This window comes from Schistocerca cancellata, chromosome 3 (assembly GCF_023864275.1).
Source record: "Schistocerca cancellata isolate TAMUIC-IGC-003103 chromosome 3, iqSchCanc2.1, whole genome shotgun sequence".
Taxonomy (NCBI): domain Eukaryota; kingdom Metazoa; phylum Arthropoda; class Insecta; order Orthoptera; family Acrididae; genus Schistocerca; species Schistocerca cancellata.
Window position 1 is genome coordinate 294,910,449 of NC_064628.1, and position 21,440 is coordinate 294,931,888.

Below are 21,440 nucleotides of genomic sequence, written 5' to 3' on the forward strand. Positions count from 1 at the left end.
CATTTAATAATCGCGAAAGCGTTACGAAGATGATAGATAAATTCCAGTGGAAGACTCTGCAGGAGAGACGCTCAATAGCTCGGTACGGGCTTTTGTTGAAGTTTCGAGAACATACCTTCACCGAGGAGTCAAGCAGTATATTGCTCCCTCCTACATATATCTCGCGAAGAGCCCATGAGAATAAAATCAGAGAGATTAGAGCCCATACAGAGGCATACCGACAATCTTCCTTTCCACGAACAATACGACACTGGAATAGAAGGGAAAACCGATAGAGGTACTCAAGGTACCCTCCGCCACACAGCGTCAGGTGGCTTGCGGAGTATGGATGTAGATCAGCGCAGCATTTGCCTAAACGAATGTGGGAAACCGCCTAAAAACCACACTTTTGCTACTCTGTGTACCAGCCTACTCTTGTTATCCTGCCGCGTGGATTCGAACCAGTAGTAGCTAACGTCGCTGGGCGGCAAGTTAGCGCGCTGCGCGTTACGCCATGCAAGCCGGTCGTTGTTAGTGTGTGTATATGTTAGTGTGTGTATATGTTAGTGTGTGTATATGTTAGTGTGTGTGTATATGTTAGTGTGTGTGTATATGTTAGTGTGTGTGTATATGTTAGTGTGTGTGTATATGTTAGTGTGTGTGTATATGTTAGTGTGTGTGTATATGTTAGTGTGTGTGTATATGTTAGTGTGTGTGTATATGTTAGTGTGTGTGTATATGTTAGTGTGTGTGTATATGTTAGTGTGTGTATATATGATAGTGTGTGTGTGTATATATGATAGTGTGTGTGTGTGTATATATGATAGTGTGTGTGTGTGTATATATGATAGTGTGTGTGTGTATATATGATAGTGTGTGTGTGTATATATGATAGTGTGTGTGTGTATATATGATAGTGTGTGTGTGTGTGTATATATGATAGTGTGTGTGTGTGTATATATATGATAGTGTGTGTGTGTGTATATGATAGTGTGTGTGTGTGTATATGATAGTGTGTGTGTGTGTATATGATAGTGTGTGTGTGTATATATGATAGTGTGTGTGTGTATATATGATAGTGTGTGTGTGTGTGTGTGTGTGTGTGTGTGTGTGTGTGTGTATATGATAGTGTGTGTGTGTGTGTGTGTGTGTGTGTGTATATGATAGTGTGTGTGTGTGTGTGTGTGTGTGTGTGTGTGTGTGTATATGATAGTGTGTGTGTGTGTGTGTGTGTGTGTGTATATGATAGTGTGTGTGTGTGTGTGTGTGTGTGTGTGTGTGTGTGTGTGTGTGTGTGTGTGTGTGTGTATATGATAGTGTGTGTGTGTGTGTGTGTGTGTGTGTGTGTATATGATAGTGTGTGTGTGTGTGTGTGTGTGTGTGTGTGTGTGTATGTGTATATGATAGTGTGTGTGTGTGTGTGTGTATATGATAGTGTGTGTGTGTGTGTGTGTATATGATAGTGTGTGTGTGTGTGTGTGTATATGATAGTGTGTGTGTGTGTATATGATAGTGTGTGTGTGTGTGTGTATATGATAGTGTGTGTGTGTGTGTATATGATAGTGTGTGTGTGTGTGTATATGATAGTGTGTGTGTGTGTGTATATGATAGTGTGTGTGTGTGTGTGTGTATATGATAGTGTGTGTGTGTGTATATGATTGTGTGTGTGTGTGTATATGATTGTGTGTGTGTGTGTATATGATTGTGTGTGTGTGTGTATATGATTGTGTGTGTGTGTGTATATGATTGTGTGTGTGTGTGTATATGATTTTGTGTGTGTGTGTATATGATTTTGTGTGTGTGTGTATATGATTTTGTGTGTGTGTGTATATGATTTTGTGTGTGTGTGTGTATATGATTTTGTGTGTGTGTGTGTGTGTGTATATGATTTTGTGTGTGTGTGTGTGTGTGTGTGTGTGTGTGTATATATGATTGTGTGTGTGTGTGTATATGATTGTGTGTGTGTGTGTGTATATATGATTGTGTGTGTGTGTGTATATATGATTGTGTGTGTGTGTATATATGATTGTGTGTGTGTGTGTATATATGATTGTGTGTGTGTGTGTGTATATGATGGTTTCTACAGTTTGGTTAAACTGGCATTGAAAAAAAGATTTAACCGAAAACCAGTTGTTTCAGCGATAACCGCCATTGTGCGGAGACGTGGCGTCGTGGCCCGCAGACAGAGGCCGGCAAAAGCGGACTCACGGCCATTAGGTGCCAGCCCGTGCTGCAGGCAGCGCGTGATGAGATAATGTCTCCCAATCAGCAGCGTCAGCTCGCCTCGCAGATTCGCTGTCATGATGATGTCGCCCCCAGCGTAGAGTCGACACAAACACGTCCAGGGACACGCTAGCGGCTCGTGGCGAGGACGGCGCTAACCCGACGCAGCGCGTGGGACCGCGGCGCGGAGAGGATGTTGCGCCAGTACGACGGGGCTCTGCCTGACCTTCCTCCACTCCCGGAATAGCCTCGCCTCTCCAGTGGCCAACAGCGCCCGCCATTCGACCTGGACACGGGCGCCGTCAACAATGACGTAGCCCGGCCCGCGCCGTGGCTCTCACGTTAAACGCCTGTGACTACCGAATACAAAGTACGCACGAAAATGCCACCTAACGGCAGCGCGGACAACGGAAATAACGCGCAGTGGCATGAATTTGAAACATTCCAAGAAATTTACAGCTGTTTTTGTGTTTCCCCTAGACTCGAAGTACACCCGGAAGTGTGTGGGAAGCTGTCATCGATGGGTGACTGTAAGAAGATACAGGGTGGTTTGGTGCCACGAATGACAAGTTTCGCCAAATTTGAAAGGAAAAAAAGTAAGTTAATTGTGGCTATGTTTCCGAACCGTGATTGTGTGGCATAGTTAATTGTATTTTCTGCTACCAATCACTTTTATTAAGTATAATTTAACATAACGCGACGCATTTTGAGCATGTTCTGTCCGTCTTCTGGCCCTTATGCATACAGAAAACTATTATTTAAAAGTAAATTGACTTAACCGGACAAGGGGAGGGAACGACGTTTGGAACGCGGATTTATTGCAAACTTCGTACACTCTTAGTACTTCATTAGGACAACAAAATGTGTAACCAGTAGCGCGTACTTCTCAAGCTTTATTTAGAAAATCGCAAGATAATTTCGTTCGTCAAGTATTTACCTGCGCGTGGCCATTTTTACCATGAAGCGCCGGCAGCCGAGTGGTTAGTGTTCAAGCTCTGTGATCGCTGGGTTGCTAGATCGAGTCCCGCTCGTCAGTTTTTTTATTTTTTATTTCTAATACAGTCATTTTCTTTACTATCTATATTGCAATTGATGTGCCGGCCGTTGTGGTCGAGCGGTTCTAGGTGCTTCAGTCCGGAACCGCGCTGCTACTACGGTCGCAGGGTCGAATTCTGCCTCGGGCATGGATGTGTATGATGTCCTTAGGTTAGTTAGGTTTAAGTAGTTCTAGGTCTAGTGGACTGATGACCTCAGATGTTAAGTCCCATAGTGCTTAGAGCCATTTTGAACCATTTGAACAATTGATGTAATGGGAAAAATACGTGTAATCGAATGAACTTCATTAAATTTACAATGTTATTTGGCAGTCTACAAATTTTTATTATCACAAATAATATAATATTCATAACTACCGACTAGTAAACGACCAAACGCATAAAGTGATACTGAAAACGTGTGCTTGTCAGTGTCTTCAAAATTGTTCGTATTTAATCGAAAGAGAACGAGAAATTGCTTCTCTTGAAGACGCTATTAAAATGCACTCGATACTGCTTGACAAACTATCAGCACCTATATTTAAGGAAATTGCTGCGTTATGCATGGTTTACTTCCAAATTATCGGCTGAAAGAGAGGTTTTTGAAAATGTTAAGAGGTTTGTTTTTCCACGGAAAACCTCAAAAGACCTCGCGTGTGCGGAAACAAGCATTTATTCAATGCAGCTGGTGCCGTTAAACTTTGTTTTTCATGTTTTTACGAAAAATACCATCCCGCAACTTGTACCCGTATTGTCGAAAGCGACGATTAATTGTACATCTTTCGAAAGCCGTCTGTGCCGGTCAAAACTTGGAGGTAACAAGTCGTTTCGGGTCCTTTCGGGTATAAGTGATTTCTCAAATCACGCATAAGCATACATTTTCAGTATCACTTCATGCGTTTGGCCGTTTAATAGTCGGTAGTTATGAATATTATATTATTTGTGATAATGAAAATTTGTAGACTGCCAAATAACATTGTAAATTTAATAAAAGTTCCAATTACACATATTTTCCCATTACATCAATTGTAATATAAATAGTAGAGAAAATGACTTTGTTAGAAATAAAAAAAACTGACGAGCGGGACTAGATCCAGCGACCAGGGGTTACAGGGCTTGAACGCTAACCACTCGGCTGCCGGCGCTTCATGGTAAAAATGGCCACTCACAGGTATATGTTTGACGACCGAAATTATCTTGCAATTTTCTCAATAGCGCTTGAGAAGAACGCGCTACTGCTTACACATTTTGTTGTCCTCGTGGAGTACTGCGATTGTACGAAGTTTGCAGTAAATCCGCGTTCCAAACGTCGTGGCCTCCCCTTGTGAGTTAATATAGAACTTTTTGTTCACTGTTGGTTGCTGAATGCGCTGTTGCGGTTTTTGGCAGGAAAGGGCGGGGGGGGGGGGGGGGCGCAGTGGTTGGGGAGAAATTGATGTTCAGTGATGTGTTCTGCTTTTGTGGGCTGTCTCTCGTTGTTTCTTACAGAGTTGGTTTGTTTTGGGGGACGAGACCAGACAGCGAGGTCATCGGTCTCATCGGATTAGGGAAGGACGGGGAAGGAAGTCGGCCGTCCCCTTTCAAAGGAACCATCCCGGCATTTGCCTGGAGCGATTTAGGGAAATCGCGGAAAACCTAAATCAGGATGGCCGGACGCGGGATTGAACCGTCGTCCTTCCCAATAAGAGTCCAGTGTGCACATCACTGCGCCACCTCGCTAGGTGGTTTGTTACGATTGACACCACAGCCGTTTTGGCGTCCCAAAGCTTCGTTTTTCATTCTTGGTACTCTGGCGGAAATATTACGTAACATTAAACTCGCACAATTCACTTTTTCACTGTTTTTTACGTAGTTACGCTATTGTGTTACGTTATCCTTTGTAATATTTATTTTATCACAGTTTTTTTGACGCAATTTCGTCAAAAGAAGTGGCAAAATAAATGGTACAAAGTTTGTTACACAACAGTTCCGCCAGTGTGCGAAGGATGAAAAAAGGAAGCTTTGGATGCCAAAACCGGTGTTGTTTCAATCATAATAAACAACAAGACACAACCCACTCAAGCAGAAGACATCAGTGTATATCAATTTTTGGCCGGACAATGTCCGCCCTCCGTCCAAATACCACAACAGCCCCTCCAGCAAAGAACAGTAAACAAAATGTTCCATGTTAACTTTGTCAACTCCTTTTCAAGTAAGAATTTTCTGTCTGCATAAACGCCTGAAGATGGGCAGAACGTGCTCGAAACGCGTTGCGTTATGTTAAACACAAAACAAATAGAAGTGACCGATAGCATAAAATACAAATGAACAATTAAGAAATGTAGGTTAATGCTGACTACTAGGAAAAAAGAAGCATCTAATGCTACCGTGCGGCGTTAGTGCTGCGCAGCTTGGCACACTCGGCTCGATTAAATACCAGGCGTTACGTTGCAAAGCGAGATGAAATGGAACGAGCACGTAAGATCCGTTGCAGGGGAGGCGAATGGTCGTCTTCAGTTTACCGGAACGGTTTTGGAAACGTTGTGCCCCACCTATAAAGGAGACCGCGCACAGAACACCTGTGGGACCGATTTTCGAGTGCTGCCCGAGTGTTCGAGATATACGCGAGACCAGGTTAATGGAAGACATCGAAACAATTCAGAGGTGTGCTGGTAGATTAGTACCCGGTAGGTTCCATCAGCACGCGAACATTTCGGAAGTTCTACGCGAACTCAGAATATGAATCACTTACGGCAAGAAGGCTTTCATTGCACAAAACACAATTGAGAAGGATTAGAGAACGGGTATTTCCTGCAGACTGCACAACCATCTATTGCCACCATTATATCAGGGCGTGTTGAAAAGTTCACATGGCTCTGAGCACTATGGGACTTAACATCTGAGGTCATCAGTCCCGTGGAACTTAGAACTACTTAAACCTAACTAACCTAAGGACATCACACACATCCATGCCCGAGGCAGGATTCGAACCTGCGACCGTAGCGGTCGCGCGGTTCCAGACCGTAGCGCCTAGAACCGCCCGGCAGTCGTTTAGAAATAAGTGCGAATGTGTGACGATGAGCCGACACCAACTTCAGTGTGAAATATTGTGCTGGTTTGTAGAAACGTATTTGATTAAGTTTCCGTCTAATTAGGCTCAAATTTCTCTCATGGCGTACCGTAATAAGAAATACATAAGAAAAACAGGACATATTTGTCAGGAGGAAGTGATTCGTGATCCTTACTTCTGCAAAATACAGTCATGTTCAGTCTGTCGATTGCTGTTTTATTATCTCAAAATTATTGGTTTTGGACATTGTTGCTATCTTCAGATCATTCTTGTAGTTGGAGTAAGCAGTGTTCTGCAGAAACATTCCCAGTTTCACTTGTTACGGTGCACGTCGCCTGCTACCCAAAGGATGTGATGACGTAATGTGTGGCCTTGAAAGCGTCTGACTCGATGCTACTTCCAGGCGTAAATCAAGCAGTCAGTTTGAACATCGACTAACCAAAGGTTATCATGCAGAAGTAGGTGAACCGAAAGGGCCGCACCACAATCATAATAATGGGAGGAGTCCAAATTTGCCTAATCATCGAAAATGTATTGTGCATTTAAGATTTGAAAACATACTGGAAAACGAAAATTAAGCACTGAAATAGAGAAGGAAGAGTGCACTGGTATCAGACATCAGGTGATGAAGCATCAATTAGAACTAAAAGCTACAAAACGATATAAAGGCAGCCATTTTAGGGCTGAGACGAGGGGGAGAGAAATACTAGCAATGAGTAGCGACATTGGCCTTACTCTCCCATACATTACTATTAAAATTCTCATTCTGTGCACAAATTTTGGAAGCTTAGAGAGGCGTAAGACATACAAAGGAATAATTTTTTACTTATCTTCATTATCTGTTTGTTGTTTCCGATGGGTCAAAGTCTTGTCCAGCAGTACATTCTTGCAGCTGAAATTTCGATTTTGTAGGTTCTTGATGACTAAATAACTAATGAAAATTTGCCTGTGTTATTCTTGAATTTTATTCTTTGTTACATCTTTCAACATCATACCGTTTTTACAGTTTCCACATTTCAATAAAAAACAATTACATTGTTAGTGACAAACTTAGTACCACCATCACAGGCATGCCCACCACTTCTTACATTCTGCGCTACTCACATTATTCCAGAGTGTTTACAAAGCAAAAGAGTTTACAAATTTTGTTTACGAAAGAAGAATCATAAAATTATATCATTATTTTATAAATAAATTCAGAAATAAATTTAATAATTGGATTTAGATTGTGGAATTAATAATATGAATTTTAAGTATACCAGAAATTTCGTAATTTCAAACATTTTTTGAAGAGTAGTTTTAACGGTTTATACATATCGACTGTAACACATTAATTTCTTTTTATACATTTTAGTCTGAAATATAATACATCTTATACAAAATCATACGAATTCTTTTAATGAAACAGCTGAGATAATTTTAACCTGTGCAAGAATCGATAGTATACATGGTATCGCCTCTCTCTATATAAAAAATGGTAGTGTAAAGAGGACGGTGATTTATTATAGTCTGTAGGACGTAGCATCTCGCTGTGTTATTCAGACGGTGGCCGGATGTTGTGTTCCGATCGCGTGAGTCAAGTGCATCATTTACGTCTCGCGAATATTAAACTTCATACTCTGTTTCAAAGGCTCTCCTACGACTGTTACAACCACATGGCGCCAGTACGAGGTCCTCCGTGATGGACACGCGGCTACGCGGACGCTGAGTGTTGTCTGCTGCTGCATACAAACACGAGTGTGGCAGAGTGATCCTGCTGGAGCCCATTTAAAAAGTCGGTCGCAGCAAGGAAACGGCGGATTTTCTGTTGCCATCCTAAACTGCCGTTCCTTCAAGAAGCTGTGTTCGTCTTAACAGCGAGTTCTGAGGGAACGCCCCAGATCTGTGGGTTGCCATTACGTTGTTGGTCCTGAATGCCAACAACCTCCCAGTAAGGTATCCCTGCACTCCTGTCGCCTTTCTTCAGACCAACGAATGTGTCTAACGGTCACTGCCATCTTGTGACCTCCAATAATTAAAACTTGAAAAGGCGTTGATTTTAATTTAACAATTTACACCTATACCGATCGTATGGAGGTATGTAATTCCAGTCTCTCTCTCACCTCAGGGACACTCAGAAAATCGGGAGGGAAGGTTTTTTTAAATTAATTTATAACTTAACTACCTAATAAAATAAATGTATTGTGGTAGTGTTTCCGTTAAGACTGGTCGCTCTAACTACAACAAAATTGGCCAAATGCGAGTAGGACTCGAGCTTTGAGGGTTCCGTACAAACTTAATTATGTATATTGATAGTTAATATAGATGAATCATTAGTAAGTGGGATGTGCTATGTAGGGGGCTGACGTTTAATATTAGTGCGATTGACAGTCTTAATGGCTGATACGTGGCAATTTACAAATCATGTGTTCCTCAATTGTCTGCGCACGAAGCGTCTCCTAATTGAACGAATTAGTTCAGTCAGCCAGTCTTGGGCTAAATGAGCCCGTCCTGCTTGCAGGAAGAGCTGACGAGCCTCAAGGACATCCCCAACTCCCTGGCTGTGTTCTGCATGGCTACGTACGGCGAGGGCGACCCCACGGACAACGCCATGGAGTTCTACGAGTGGCTGCAGAACGGAGACCCCGACCTCAGCGGCCTCAACTACGCGGTAAGTGCTCGTCACACACACCACCTTCATTTCTTCTCCTCTTAGTGTTTTTTTTCTTTTCTTTTCTTTCCTTTCCTACGTGCCCTGCATATATCCCTTTTATGCGAAAAAAAATCGCTGTAACCGTAACAACCGTCGTATCTTTTCGAAAATAGCAGTTCCGTAGCTGCAGTGCATTATTTTTATTTCTTTGCTAGCGGTCGTTGCCATATTCTCAAGCCGGCGTTCTTGTAATCAGCATCCTGTCAAAAGCTCAGTTTTTAGCCCTGCTGTTGTCAGTGTCGATGCCACTATCCAGCTTGAGGGTGACTGATTAGAGAAATGACCGCTTGAAAATAGAGCTACGACCGCTAAAGTAATAGCAAATAAAAAAAATTAATAAACACAATACATTGCAGTTCAGCAACTGCTCTTTCCGGGAAGATACGTGTTCAGTAGTATTTGTATCAGTCTTCTGATTCGTTGAAGCAGCCCGCCACAAATTCCTTCCTTGTGCCAACCTCATCATCTCACAGTAGCACTTGGACCCTACGTCCTCAATTGTTTGTCGGATATATGCCAATCTCTGAATTCCCCTACGGTTTTTATCCTCTGCAGCTTCCACAAGTACCGTGGAAGTTGTTCCTGAAGTCTTAACACTATCCTACCATCCTGTCCCTTCTTCTTCTCATCGTTTTGTATATTTTTCTCTCCTTAACGATTCTGCACACATCTTCATTTATTATCTTGGCAGATCACTCAATTTTCAACATTCTTGTGTAGCACTACATCCCGAATTCTTCTATTCTCCTCTCCTCCGCTTTCTCCACAGTTCATCATTCACTTCCGTAGAGTGCTCTTCTCTAAACGTACATTCTCAGAAATGCATTTCTCAGATTAAGGCGGATGTTTCACGCCAACAGACATCTTTTGGCCAGGAAAGCCCTTTCCTCTGCTCCTGTCTTATTTTGTGTTCTCCTCGCTTAATGAGTCTTTCGTTATTTCTTATTAGCTATCGAACCAGAAAGAAAGTTTTCCTTGTAAAACGGTGGAGAGAATAGTGAAAAAATTAACGTATCGTATAGTTATTTTCAAGAACTATTGATGCGACTGCCTCTCTAGGTGTTGTGTTCATGAGGTGCGACACAAACCCAACGATATACTTTGAAAACTCTGAAGCTATCTTTTTTGAGGAGGCCAAACACCGCACTGTAGCTTGTGGAGTGCCAACGAAGATGTAGATTTGTCTAGGAATTGGGAGGAGGGAACCAAGACCGTCGCTTCTTATACCTACTTTCAGTAAGTTTCCGATTGCATTTAAATTTGTTGCCTCATTGGTTCACGGGCGTCACATCGGATACTGTTGTGAAAGCTGCACAATATATCAACGAGACAGCTGCTCATCATCTTCAGGTGCTTAATGACGTGTTGTTGCTCTGGCTCGCCAACACATCCGCTGGCTCGCTAGAAAAGCGCACGTGCGAAGGTGTGAGGCTGACGTCATTGTAGACGAATCATAGTGCACGGTGAAAGCTGTTCGCATGAATGCAAGTCAGTGCTGTATTTGTATGCAGTGAAACTGTAATCGGCTCTTCACTTAATTTAATCACAGCAACTAAAACCTCTAAGGGGGTAAAACGTACTCTGTGGACTTCTCGCACTCTGCAGAACGTAGTATTCTCTGCACAGCCTCCAGGTCAACATTGCTGCCGCACGTTTTGGCCGCGTGGTTTGAGGCGCCGTGTGTTGTTCTTACCATAAGTTAGTTTAAGTAGTGTGTAAGTCTAGAGACCGATGACCTCTGCAGTTTGGTCGCTCAGAAATTCACACATTTGAACACTTCACCATTGCTAGAAGGTACTGGTTATTGAATTTATAGTGACAGGGTAAAACCTCCGGTTGCATGCAAATTATCATTATTTCATGTAAAAGTAGTATTCTGCGTCACGGTTGAAATCTGAAATACGTAATATCAACAGTTGTGGTCAGTTCATTTGCCGAATGTAGCATGACATTTCTTGTAAACACGCTGTTATGAAATGTGTCAATGTGATGACGCACAACCGAGACAAGCTGTCATATGATAAGTAGTGGGTCTTACGTACGACGCTAGTTTATCAGACAGTTTTTTTTTAATAAATTTTTTACTGCAGTTTCATGTAGATTATTCGGAAGATTTCTGTTTGTTTACATATAGCTCAACCCTGTTGACTAAACTTAGTGAACCGGTATTCGGAAAATACTGAACGATAATTGGTCTTATGTTATATCAGTAAACAGATCGAAGCAATCTGTCTAGGCATTCAGTGACTGTAATGGCATCGAAACAGAGGATGACACAGAAGGTCAAAATACTAACAGTTTTTTCCAAAACTGTTTGGCTTAGCGAAATGATACTGTAGTTTCTCCTTTAAATAGTCCGGAGTGGCCGCGCGGTATGAGGCTCCATGTCACGGACTGCGTGGCCCCTCCCGCCGGAGTTTAGAGTCCTCCCTCGGGCATGGGTGTGTGTGTGTTGTTCTTAGCATAAGTTAGTTTCAGTAGTGTGTAAGTCTAGGGACCGATGACCTCTGCAGTTTGGTCGCTTTGGAGTTCACACACATTTGATTTTTTTTAATAGCCGCACGAATGTCAAAATCACATGTCTAAATTAGAGATCGTGGGATAGAAAAGGAACTGAAATCACTCCACAGAGCAAACGCCACAGGACTTCACGTAATTCCAATCGTTAGGGAATTCAGTATTCTGAGATCCACGGTGACAACAGTGTACCGAGAATACAAAATTTCAAACATTATCGCCCGCCACAGGCAACGCAGCGGCCGACGGCCCTAACTTAACAACTGAGAGGAGGGGCGTTTGCTTAGAGTTGTCAGTTAACAGACACGCAACACTGCGTGAAATAACCGCAGATATCAATGTGGGACTTACGACGAGCGTATCCGTTATGACAATACGCCAAAATTTGGCGTTAATGGACTATGGCATCAGACGACCGACGCGAGTGCCTTTGCTAACAGCACGACATTGCCTGCTGCGCCTCTCCTGGGCACGTGACCATGTTGGTTGGACTCTAGACGACTGGAAAACCGTGACCAGGTCAGATGAGTCCCTATTTCGATTGGCAAGAGCTGATGATGGGTTAGTGTGGTGCAGACTCCACGAAGTAATGGACCCAAGTTGTCAACAAGGCACTGTGCAAGCTGGTACTGGCTCCATAATGATGTGGGCCGTGTTTACATGGAATGGAATGGATCCTCTTATCCAACTGATGCGATCATTGCCTGGAAATGGTTGTGTTCGGCTACTTGGAGATCATTTGCAACAATTCATGGACTTCGTGTTCGCAAACAACGATGAAATTTTTATGGATGACAAAGCGCCATGTGACAGCGCCGCAATTGTTCACACTATTCTCAACTGACAGTTCTCGCTACCGGAGTGGAAAGTTGTTTCCCACCAGCGATTGCACATAACTCACTACACCCTGCGCAGTCTGATTTCATGAACTTAAGTCAAATGGTATAGCAGGATGTCTCTTGATAGATTAATAACTGGACACATTTTTCCCTACCCTCACTTAGCCCTTGTTTTATTCTGTTTGTTTTTGGGCTTTACACACGAGTAAACACATATATGAGAAGCAAACTAGCTGAGACAAATAGGTCGACCCTCCCTCAAAGAAATCAACTAGCAGCATACGTAGGAATAAATTTCTGTGAGAGAACGGCCTGGAGAGTACAGCTTTGTACAGAACTGAATCGCGCACTGTGGGGAAAAGCAGAACAGAAGAAAATGGTATCGGTTCAGATGTGGGCTTATAAGAAATGACGAGATTCTCCTCAGAAACGGCGAGAAAAAGAATGTGTAGTAAACACGGACTGGGAGGAGGGGCAGTCTATTAGGACATCAGTAAAGACGTCAAGAAATAGCTTTCACGTTACTAGAGGGAATTGTAGAGGTAAAAGAAACTGTAGGGGAAGACAGAGATTCGAATGTAGCCAACAAATAACAGAGGACCCTTTCAACCCTTCCGTATTTCAAAGGCCCGGAAAAAAACGGTAGGTATGATAATGAAATGGCACCATATGCTAGAGCTTTCCAAATAATTTATTAAATAATCATCAGTACACCACTGCACGTGAACCATTTGTAGCACGAAGAATATAGTCTATTCAATTTCTTGCCATGTTATTCGTAACATGTCCTCTGTCACTGTTGCAATCGCATCAGTAATACTACATCTTAACATAGGAATAGCATCCACTTTGGTCGCATACATACGTTACTTCACGAATCCCTCACAAGTAGAAATCCAGCGGCTTATGTTGGGGGAAATGTGGTGGCCAGACAAATAGTCCTTCGCGTGCGATCCGGCGATTGGGAAATTTTGTATTCAGGAACTTGCGAAGAGCCGTTCACCAATGTGGCGGAGCCCCATTTTGTTGAAAGGAGATGTTGCGTTGCCAAATCTTGTATCTGAGGGTATACAAACTGCTCCAACATGCCCAAATACAATGACCCATTCACTGTGTTTTCTTCAAAGAACGGTTCAGCAATCATGTCGTGCAGTATCCCGCACAAGATGTCCAGTCTAGAGCAATTACGAACATGGTCAATAACTGCGTGCGGATGTTGCGACCCCCTAAATCCGTACATTATGCCCATTATCCTTTCCTGAAACACCAAAGGTTGCCTCATCTGAGAATAAACATCTTTGCAGAAACCTGGCACTCATGTCAGTACGCCGCAGTATATCCGTAGCAAACTGTTGTAGGCGTGGTTTGTCGTTCGGCATCAGATGCTCCAGAATTTGCAGTTAGTGAGCATACGCTGGTGTTAACATACTACACAGTGCGATGTTACTTGAGGTACGTTAAGATGGCTACATGCCTGCAGAATTGACTTTGGTGGGCTTCTGAGAAAAGCTTGTCTGATGTCCTCCACTGTGTCTTCTGAAACACTGTAACATTTCAGAACAGTTCAAATTGCCAGAAAGTACAATTCCTTAGTCGTTTTCAGATCCGGTAACTCACATCTACATCACCTGCGACGGTTTCTTTGCACAATAATCGGCTATTTAGTTCCTGCAAACCGTACTACTGCTTGCGGGCGCTACTGTGAATCGCCATTTTCATTTTACGTGATCGTGCTGCATTCTGGCGACAGGAGTTGCACGTTTGGCATGGAAATATAAATCCCTTGAGATGCTCTGGCATATGGTGCAGTTTCATTCTCATATCTATTGTTTTCTTCAAGGGCGTCTGAACTGTGGAAGGTTTGGAAGGGACACCTTGTACGGTTTTTGGATAAGTAATATTGCTTTATTGCTCTGAACGAGTGGGCGCTTTGCATACCTTTGGGTGTGTACAAACTTCCGACCATTATTTTTTATCAATAAAAAACACAAACTGTGGAAATTAAACAGTACAGATTTACTTCGCGAACTGGCTTTTGTTTTAAAAGGCCATAGACAGCTAGACATCGCTTAACGACTGCATTGTAACCTGAAAACCAAGTAGCGAAATAAATCAGTACTGTAAACATTCCGTAAATTTGTGTCGTGCTGCGAATAAGTATGAAACTATCCCACCGAGCAGCGATGGAAGAATCCATTAACCAACCTTAACAATATCCGCCAACAGTCGAGCAGGCTATATTGCAAGGATTCATGAAAATCCAATATATCACTGTGAGAAAAATTAAATTGTTTGTGCTGTCAGCCGGGAGAAGCACATATTGGTTGAAAATACGTTTTTTCTTCACGACTGTTGGTAGCTTTCAATCTAAGTGTGTGTGTGTGTGTGTGTGTGTGTGTGTGTGTGTGTGTGTGTGTGTGTGTGTGTGTAGTGTCGCATTAGACGGTAGTGCTATGTATCAGTATATGACAACGATGAAAAGAAAGCAAATAATAATTTTGTTGTTGTTGTCGTCGTCTTCAGTCCAGAGACTGGTTTGAAGCAGCTCTCCATGCTACTCTATCCTGTGCAAGCTTCATCTCCCAGTACCTACTGCAACCTACATCCTACTGAATCTGTTTAGTGTATTCATCTCTTGGTCTCTTCCTACGATTTTTACCCTCCACCAATACTAAATTGGTGATCCCTTGTTGTCTCAGAATACGCCCTACCAACCGATTCCTTCTTCTAATCAAGTTGTGCCACAAATCTCTCTCCTCTCGAATTCTATTCAATACCTCCTCATTAGTTATGTGATCTACCCATCTAATCTTCAGCATTCTTCTGTAACACCACATTTCGAAAGCTTCTATTCTCTTCTTGTCCAAACTATTTATCGTCCATGTTTCACTTCCATACATGCTACACTCCATACAAATACTTTCAGAAACGACTTCCTGACACTTAAATCAATACTGGATGTTTACAAATTTCTCTTCTTCAGAAACGCTTTCCTTGCCATTGCCAGTCTACATTTTATATCCTCACTACTTCGACCATCATCAGTTATTCTGCTCCCCAAATAGCAAAACTCCTTTACTACTTTAAGTGTCTCATCTCCTAATCTAATTCCCGCAGCATCACCCGATTTAAGTCGACTACACTCCATTATCCTCGTTTTGCTTTTGTTGATGTTCATCTTATATCCTCCTTTCAAGACACTGTCCATTCCGTTCAGCTGCTCTTCCAGGTCCTTTGTTGTCTCTAACAGAATTACAGTGTCATCGGCGAACCTCAAGGTTTTTATTCCTTCTCCATGGATTTTAATTCCTACTCCAAATTTTTCTTTTGTTTCCTTCACTGCTTGCTCAATATACAGATTGAATAACATAGGGCATAGGCTACAACTCTCTCACTCCCTTCCCAACCACTGCTTCCCTTTCATGCCCCTCGGCTCTGTCATCTGGTTTCTGTACAAACTGTAAATAGTCTTTCGCTCCCTGTATTTTACCCCTGCCACCTTCAGAATTTGAAAGAGAATATTCCAGTCAACATTGTCAAAAGCTTTCTCTACGTCTACAAATGCTAGAAACGTAGGTTTGCCTTTCCTTAATGCAGCTTTTAAGATAAGTTGTAGGGTCAGTATTGCCTCACGTGTTCCAACATTTCTACGGAATCAAACTGATGTTCCCTGAGGTCGGCTTCTACCAGTTTTTCCATTCGTCTGTAAAGAATTTGTGTTACTACACTACTGGCCATTAAAATTGCTACACCACGAAGATGACGTGCTACAGACGCGAAATTTAACCGACAGAAAGGAGATGCTGTGATATGCATTTATTAGTGTTTCAGAGCATTCACATAAGGTTGGCGCCGGTGGCGACACCTACAAAGTGCTGACATGAGGAAAGTTTCCAACCGATTTCTCCTACACAAACAGCAGTTGACCGGCGTTGTCTGGTGAAACGTTGTTGTGATGCCTCGTGTAAGGAGGAGAAATGCGTACCATCACGTTTCCGACTTTGATAAAGTTTGATTGTGGCCTGTCGCGATTGCGGTTTATCGTATCGCGACATTGCTGCTCGCATTGGTCGAGATCCAATGACTGTTAGCAGAATATGGAATCGGTGGGTTCAGGAGGGTAATACGGAACGCTGTGCTGGATCCCAACGGCCTCGTATCACTAGCAGTCGAGATGACAGGCATCTTATCCGCACGGCTGTAACGGATCGTCCAGCCACGTCTCGATCCCTGAGTCAACAGATGGGGACATTTGGAAGAAAACAACAGCCTGCACGAACAGTTCGACGACGTTTGCAGCAGCATGGACTATCAGCTCTGGGATCATGGCTGCGATTACCCTTGACGCTGCATCACAGACACGAGCGCCTGCGATGGTGTACTCAATGACGAACCTGGGTGCACGAATGGCAAAACGTCATTTTTTCGGATGCATTCAGGTTCTGTTTACAGCATCATGATTGTCGCATCCGTGTTTGGCGACATCGCGGTGAACGCACGTTGGAAGCGTGTATCCGTCATCGCCATACTGGCGTGTCACCCGGCGTGATGGTATGGGGTGCCATTGGTTACACGTCTCGGTCACCGCTTGTTCGCACTGACGGCACTTTGAACAGTGGACGTTACATTTCAGATGTGTTACGACCCGTGGCTCTACCCTTCATTCGATCCCTACGAAACCGTACATTTCAGCAGGATAATGAACGACCGCATGTTGCAGGTCCTGTACGGGCCTTTCTGGATACAGAAAATGTTCGACTGCTGCCCTGGCCAGCACATTCTCCAGATTTCTCACCAACTGAAATCGTCTGGTCAATGGTGACCGAGCAACTGCCTCGCCACAATACGCCAGTGACTACTCTTGATGAACTTTGGTATCGTGTTGAAGCTGCATGGGCAGCTGTACCTGTACACGCCATCCAAGTTCTGTTTGACTCAATGCCCAGGCGAATCAAGGCCGTTATTACGGCCAGTGGTGGTTGTTCTGGGTACTGATTTCACAGGATCTATGCACCCAGATTGCGTGAAAATGTAATCACATGTCAGTTCTGGTATAATATATTTGTCCAACGAATACCCATTTATCATCTGCATTTCTTCTTGGTGTAGCAATTTTAATGGCCAGTAGTGTATTTTGTAGCCGTGGCTTATTAAACTGGTAGTTGAGTAATTTTCACATCTGTCAACACCTGTTTTCCTTGGGATTGGAATTATTGTATTCTTCTTGAAGTCTGAGGGTATTTCGCCTGTCTCATACATCTTGCTCACTAGATGGTAGAGTTTTGTGAGGCCTGGCTCTCCAGAGGGGCCGGCCGGTGTGGCCGAGCGGTTCTAGGCGCTACAGTCTGGAACCGCGTGACCGCTGCGGTCGCAGGTTCGAATCCTGCCTCGGGCATGGATGTGTGTGATGTCCTTAGGTTAGTTAGGTTTAAGTAGTTCTAAGTTCTAGGTGACTGATGACCACAGATATTAAGTCCCATAGTGCTCAGAGCCATTTGAACCATTTCTCCTAAGGCTGTCAGTATTTGTAATGGAATGTTGTCTATTCCCGGGGCCTTGTTTCATTAAGTAAAAATATAACATAATAATCTCAACACAGACCAGACGAAGTTTCAGGTATCAAACGTAATCCGAAACAAACTTAAGAAAATAATCAAAACGTAACATCACCTACTTGGAGCGGTAACTATGGAAATGAGCGTTTGGCGTCATTGGCCGGGAGGCCCCTCGCGGGGCAGGTCCGGCCGCCTTGGCGCAGGTCTTATTACATTCGGCGCCACATTGGGCGACCCGCACGCCGGATGGGGATGAAATGATGATGAACACAACACCCAGTCCCTGAGCGGAGAAAATCTCCGACCCAGCCGGGAATCGAACCCGGGCCCGGAGGACGGCAATCCGTCACGCTGACCACTCAGCTACTGGGGCGGACAGCGGTAACTATGTAAACATGTGATATCGCTGATGCCGTATCAACCAAGGTGCAAGAAGGAAAGTAACGCACAAAAACTTAGTAATCTATATCTGAAAATCAGATAGAACAGTACGTCTACGTCGTACGTCCAAGTAAGATCTAAATACAAATTTCAAGAAAGACGGCGTGTAGAGGCATCGATATTGCCCGTAAGGTAAAAACGTCAATCGGATATATAATGCCTTTACGATCATAGTTACAGGTTAGTCTTGATATTCTATCACCTATTAATGTATTTAAAGGACACCTGCCGATGGCAATGTGCCGAAATGATCTCATTGTGATTTACGAAACAAAACTCATCAAAAGAGCAGTCTAAACGGTGTGTCATTATCCTAATTATGTCACTACAAAATATTTTGTTCACTGCGGGCCCTAGAAACAAAAAAGTTCACTACCCAGTTTAATAAGTTCTGTGCGCTTGCTGTGTCGCACAAACGAAAATGCTTGACACCGATAAAAAGAGCCACAGTTTGTCCTCAGTTACAGACCCATTAGGCCAATGTTTTGTTAAGAATAATTTTTAAAAACATCTTTCGAACTTTTGTGTCCCTTGATGAGTAACAAGAGCTGTACCCTCATCAGGTAACGCGTGCAGTCGTTAAATACCGAACCGTACCCTGAAAGCTCATAGCCTATTCAGGTCTCCCTTGCATGCTCTTGGCCTGGCGCATAACACTGTCGTTTACAAGTCGATGAGCATCTTTTTGGATGTTAATCGCACAGCAGCCATAGGGCAGCGGAGCACGAGTCGTTATCCATGCGGCTTCACGCCTTTGACATCAGAAACAGCGCCTTCTGTCTATAGTTACGAAACCTGCACGTCGCTCGGCTCCTCTTAATTCTCAATCCGAAGACTGGTTGCCAGACAGCAGTTGTTCTTTTTCGTTCCATCATGTTCATTTTTTGTCTCTTTATTACCTCGTACGGACTTACTAATCATCGTATCTGATCTTTGTCGAATACTGCAATCTAGATCTTCTTTTTCCCCCTCTTGCATTGAATCATTTCTTGCATTGTGTCGGTAGAGGTTGTAACCTCCCCCTCACTTATCGACCTTAATGACAGTGAAAAATTAAACCGCGTGTACCTAATGGAAATTTGGGAAAAGCAATCGTCACCGAAGTTAATCTGTCGGTAAAGAGGGAGGAAAGGGTTACATCTAAATGAAAGGAAAAATGCTAATGAAACTGGTGGAAATTAATTTTGAAATAGCAGTAAAGTTAATAAAGAAAGTAAATGTGCGGCCGTTACGTTAACAATTAACTAGCGGTAATTAGATATTTGAGATTTGGGGGAAATTACGGTCGCCAGTCCTAAGGACAAGTACTATAGTAACTGAAAAAGAAAGGTTATTACACATATAATTTGCACTAGAAGCGTGGCAACTGAAGGTTGACACGTGTAGTGTGAAAACTGAAAGTTTGTCAGAAGTAATAAATTTCTTCTTAATTTAGCAAAAGAATTAATAAAACCGAAAAATCGAAAGTTAATTTAGTGACTGAAGTTAATAGTGAGTTTTCTTTCTGAAGCACATCGAAATTCAGTAAAATACGGTTAGTCTTGGACTACCTCAACAATCATTTCAAAAGCTACTTGAATCTACGCAATTTAGAAATAAGAGATTTAACTTTGAACTTGAATTAACAATAGTAAAATTTAGTACGTACCAAGCTGAGCTGCAGTCACAGGTAAGCTAAAATACGGTAACAAAACTCGCACTCTTAATTTGTGCTAGTGTATTGTAGCCAGCTATGGATACCTTAACTGAACTTTGAAATTAAAGCAGTGAAATATAATGATGCTGGCGTTTGAATTTCAACGACACTCGGGTTCATTCCGGAAAAGGAAGGGACCCTGCTTGGTAATGCAATTGGGACAATGAGCAACAAAGGTTCATGCTAAATTGCTGTAATTTTGTGATGCAACAATTTTAAAAGTTTGGAAAGCTGAGGTCTGCCATACAGTTCTAAAACTTTAGGTGCTTCCAGTCTTCCTTGTTGGTTGATTGAAGGTTTAAAGCCGTCGATCGAGGAGGTGGCGACAGTCACTCATTGTCGGCCGTCGCTGTTGCAGAAGCTGGATGTTGGCGCGCCTTCTCGACATGGTCACCAGACGAAACGGGCTCTTGATGTGCGCCAGCTAATGCTTCCCGTCCGCGACACCATGTCAGAAACTATCATCGCAAGTCGAGCGCAATTACATGCTGCCAAACCCCGAAAGCGCGGCAACTCGCGGGAGCTCCACACAACACACCTGCTCCACTCGCTACTCCAGCCAGACTCTCCCTCTGCCCGCGCTCCACGCGACAGACTTTACACTACCAAAGATCCTACACACTTTGATTCTTCGCACGACCTATCGATGTAATCGTTCGATAGCAGTTTTCCCTAGGCAAGACCCAGCGTAAAAATACAAATAATATTCACAAAACAAACAAACATAAATGCATAAATATATATATAAACAGTAAAACAATTACAATGTATAAAGAGACAGAAATGTCATATCTTGAGGTAACAAAGCAAGGAGAAAAAATTATAGTACAATAGATGGAAATAGGAGGATGTGCATTTCTGGCGTTACAAGGTGCCCAGTTAACTGAACTCATCTTTTTCTTGCCATTGATAGTAGAGATCTTTTCTCCACCGATTATCCTAAGAATTTCTTCACTTGTAAGTTTACTGCCTAAGAGCTGTGTTTCACCCTTTTCAAGTGCCTCCAGACATCTCTTGTCGCATGCATCAATAATCAGGGTTTCCGGGTCATACAACGGCACACTCCACACAACTCACTTATTACGTTTCCAATTCTTTACTTTATGTCCGCAGAACTTTTGCCAACTGAGATTGTTTGACTAAGTAGTTGAAGGTACTTATTTGTCAGAGTGGTATCATTAACTCCGTCTGCTGCGCTATGTTGCTGCGGCATACCATATTTAGACTTTTTTAAATGTTCGTATGTAGTTCTTACTAGCACATCGTTTTGCTAACTTATTTATAATTTCTTTTTGTTCTCCTCAGTGACGGGTATATCGTCAGCAAATATTACCATTTTGATTGTGGCTCGATCAAACTTATTCCTTCCATATCCCTTTTAAATTCCTTAGAGCACTTCTCAGTACACAGGCCGA

The 21,440-nt window shown here is 42.9% G+C and overlaps 1 protein-coding gene across 1 annotated transcript in view; it reads left to right on the plus strand.

Annotated features, from left to right (window-relative positions):
- Positions 1-21,440, plus strand: part of LOC126174994 (NADPH--cytochrome P450 reductase) — a 210,567-nt gene that overhangs the window by 151,716 nt on the left and 37,411 nt on the right. The window contains exon 4 of the mRNA XM_049921477.1: positions 8,786-8,935. Within this exon, the coding sequence (XP_049777434.1) occupies positions 8,786-8,935 (150 nt within the window). The remainder of the gene's footprint in view (positions 1-8,785; positions 8,936-21,440) is intronic.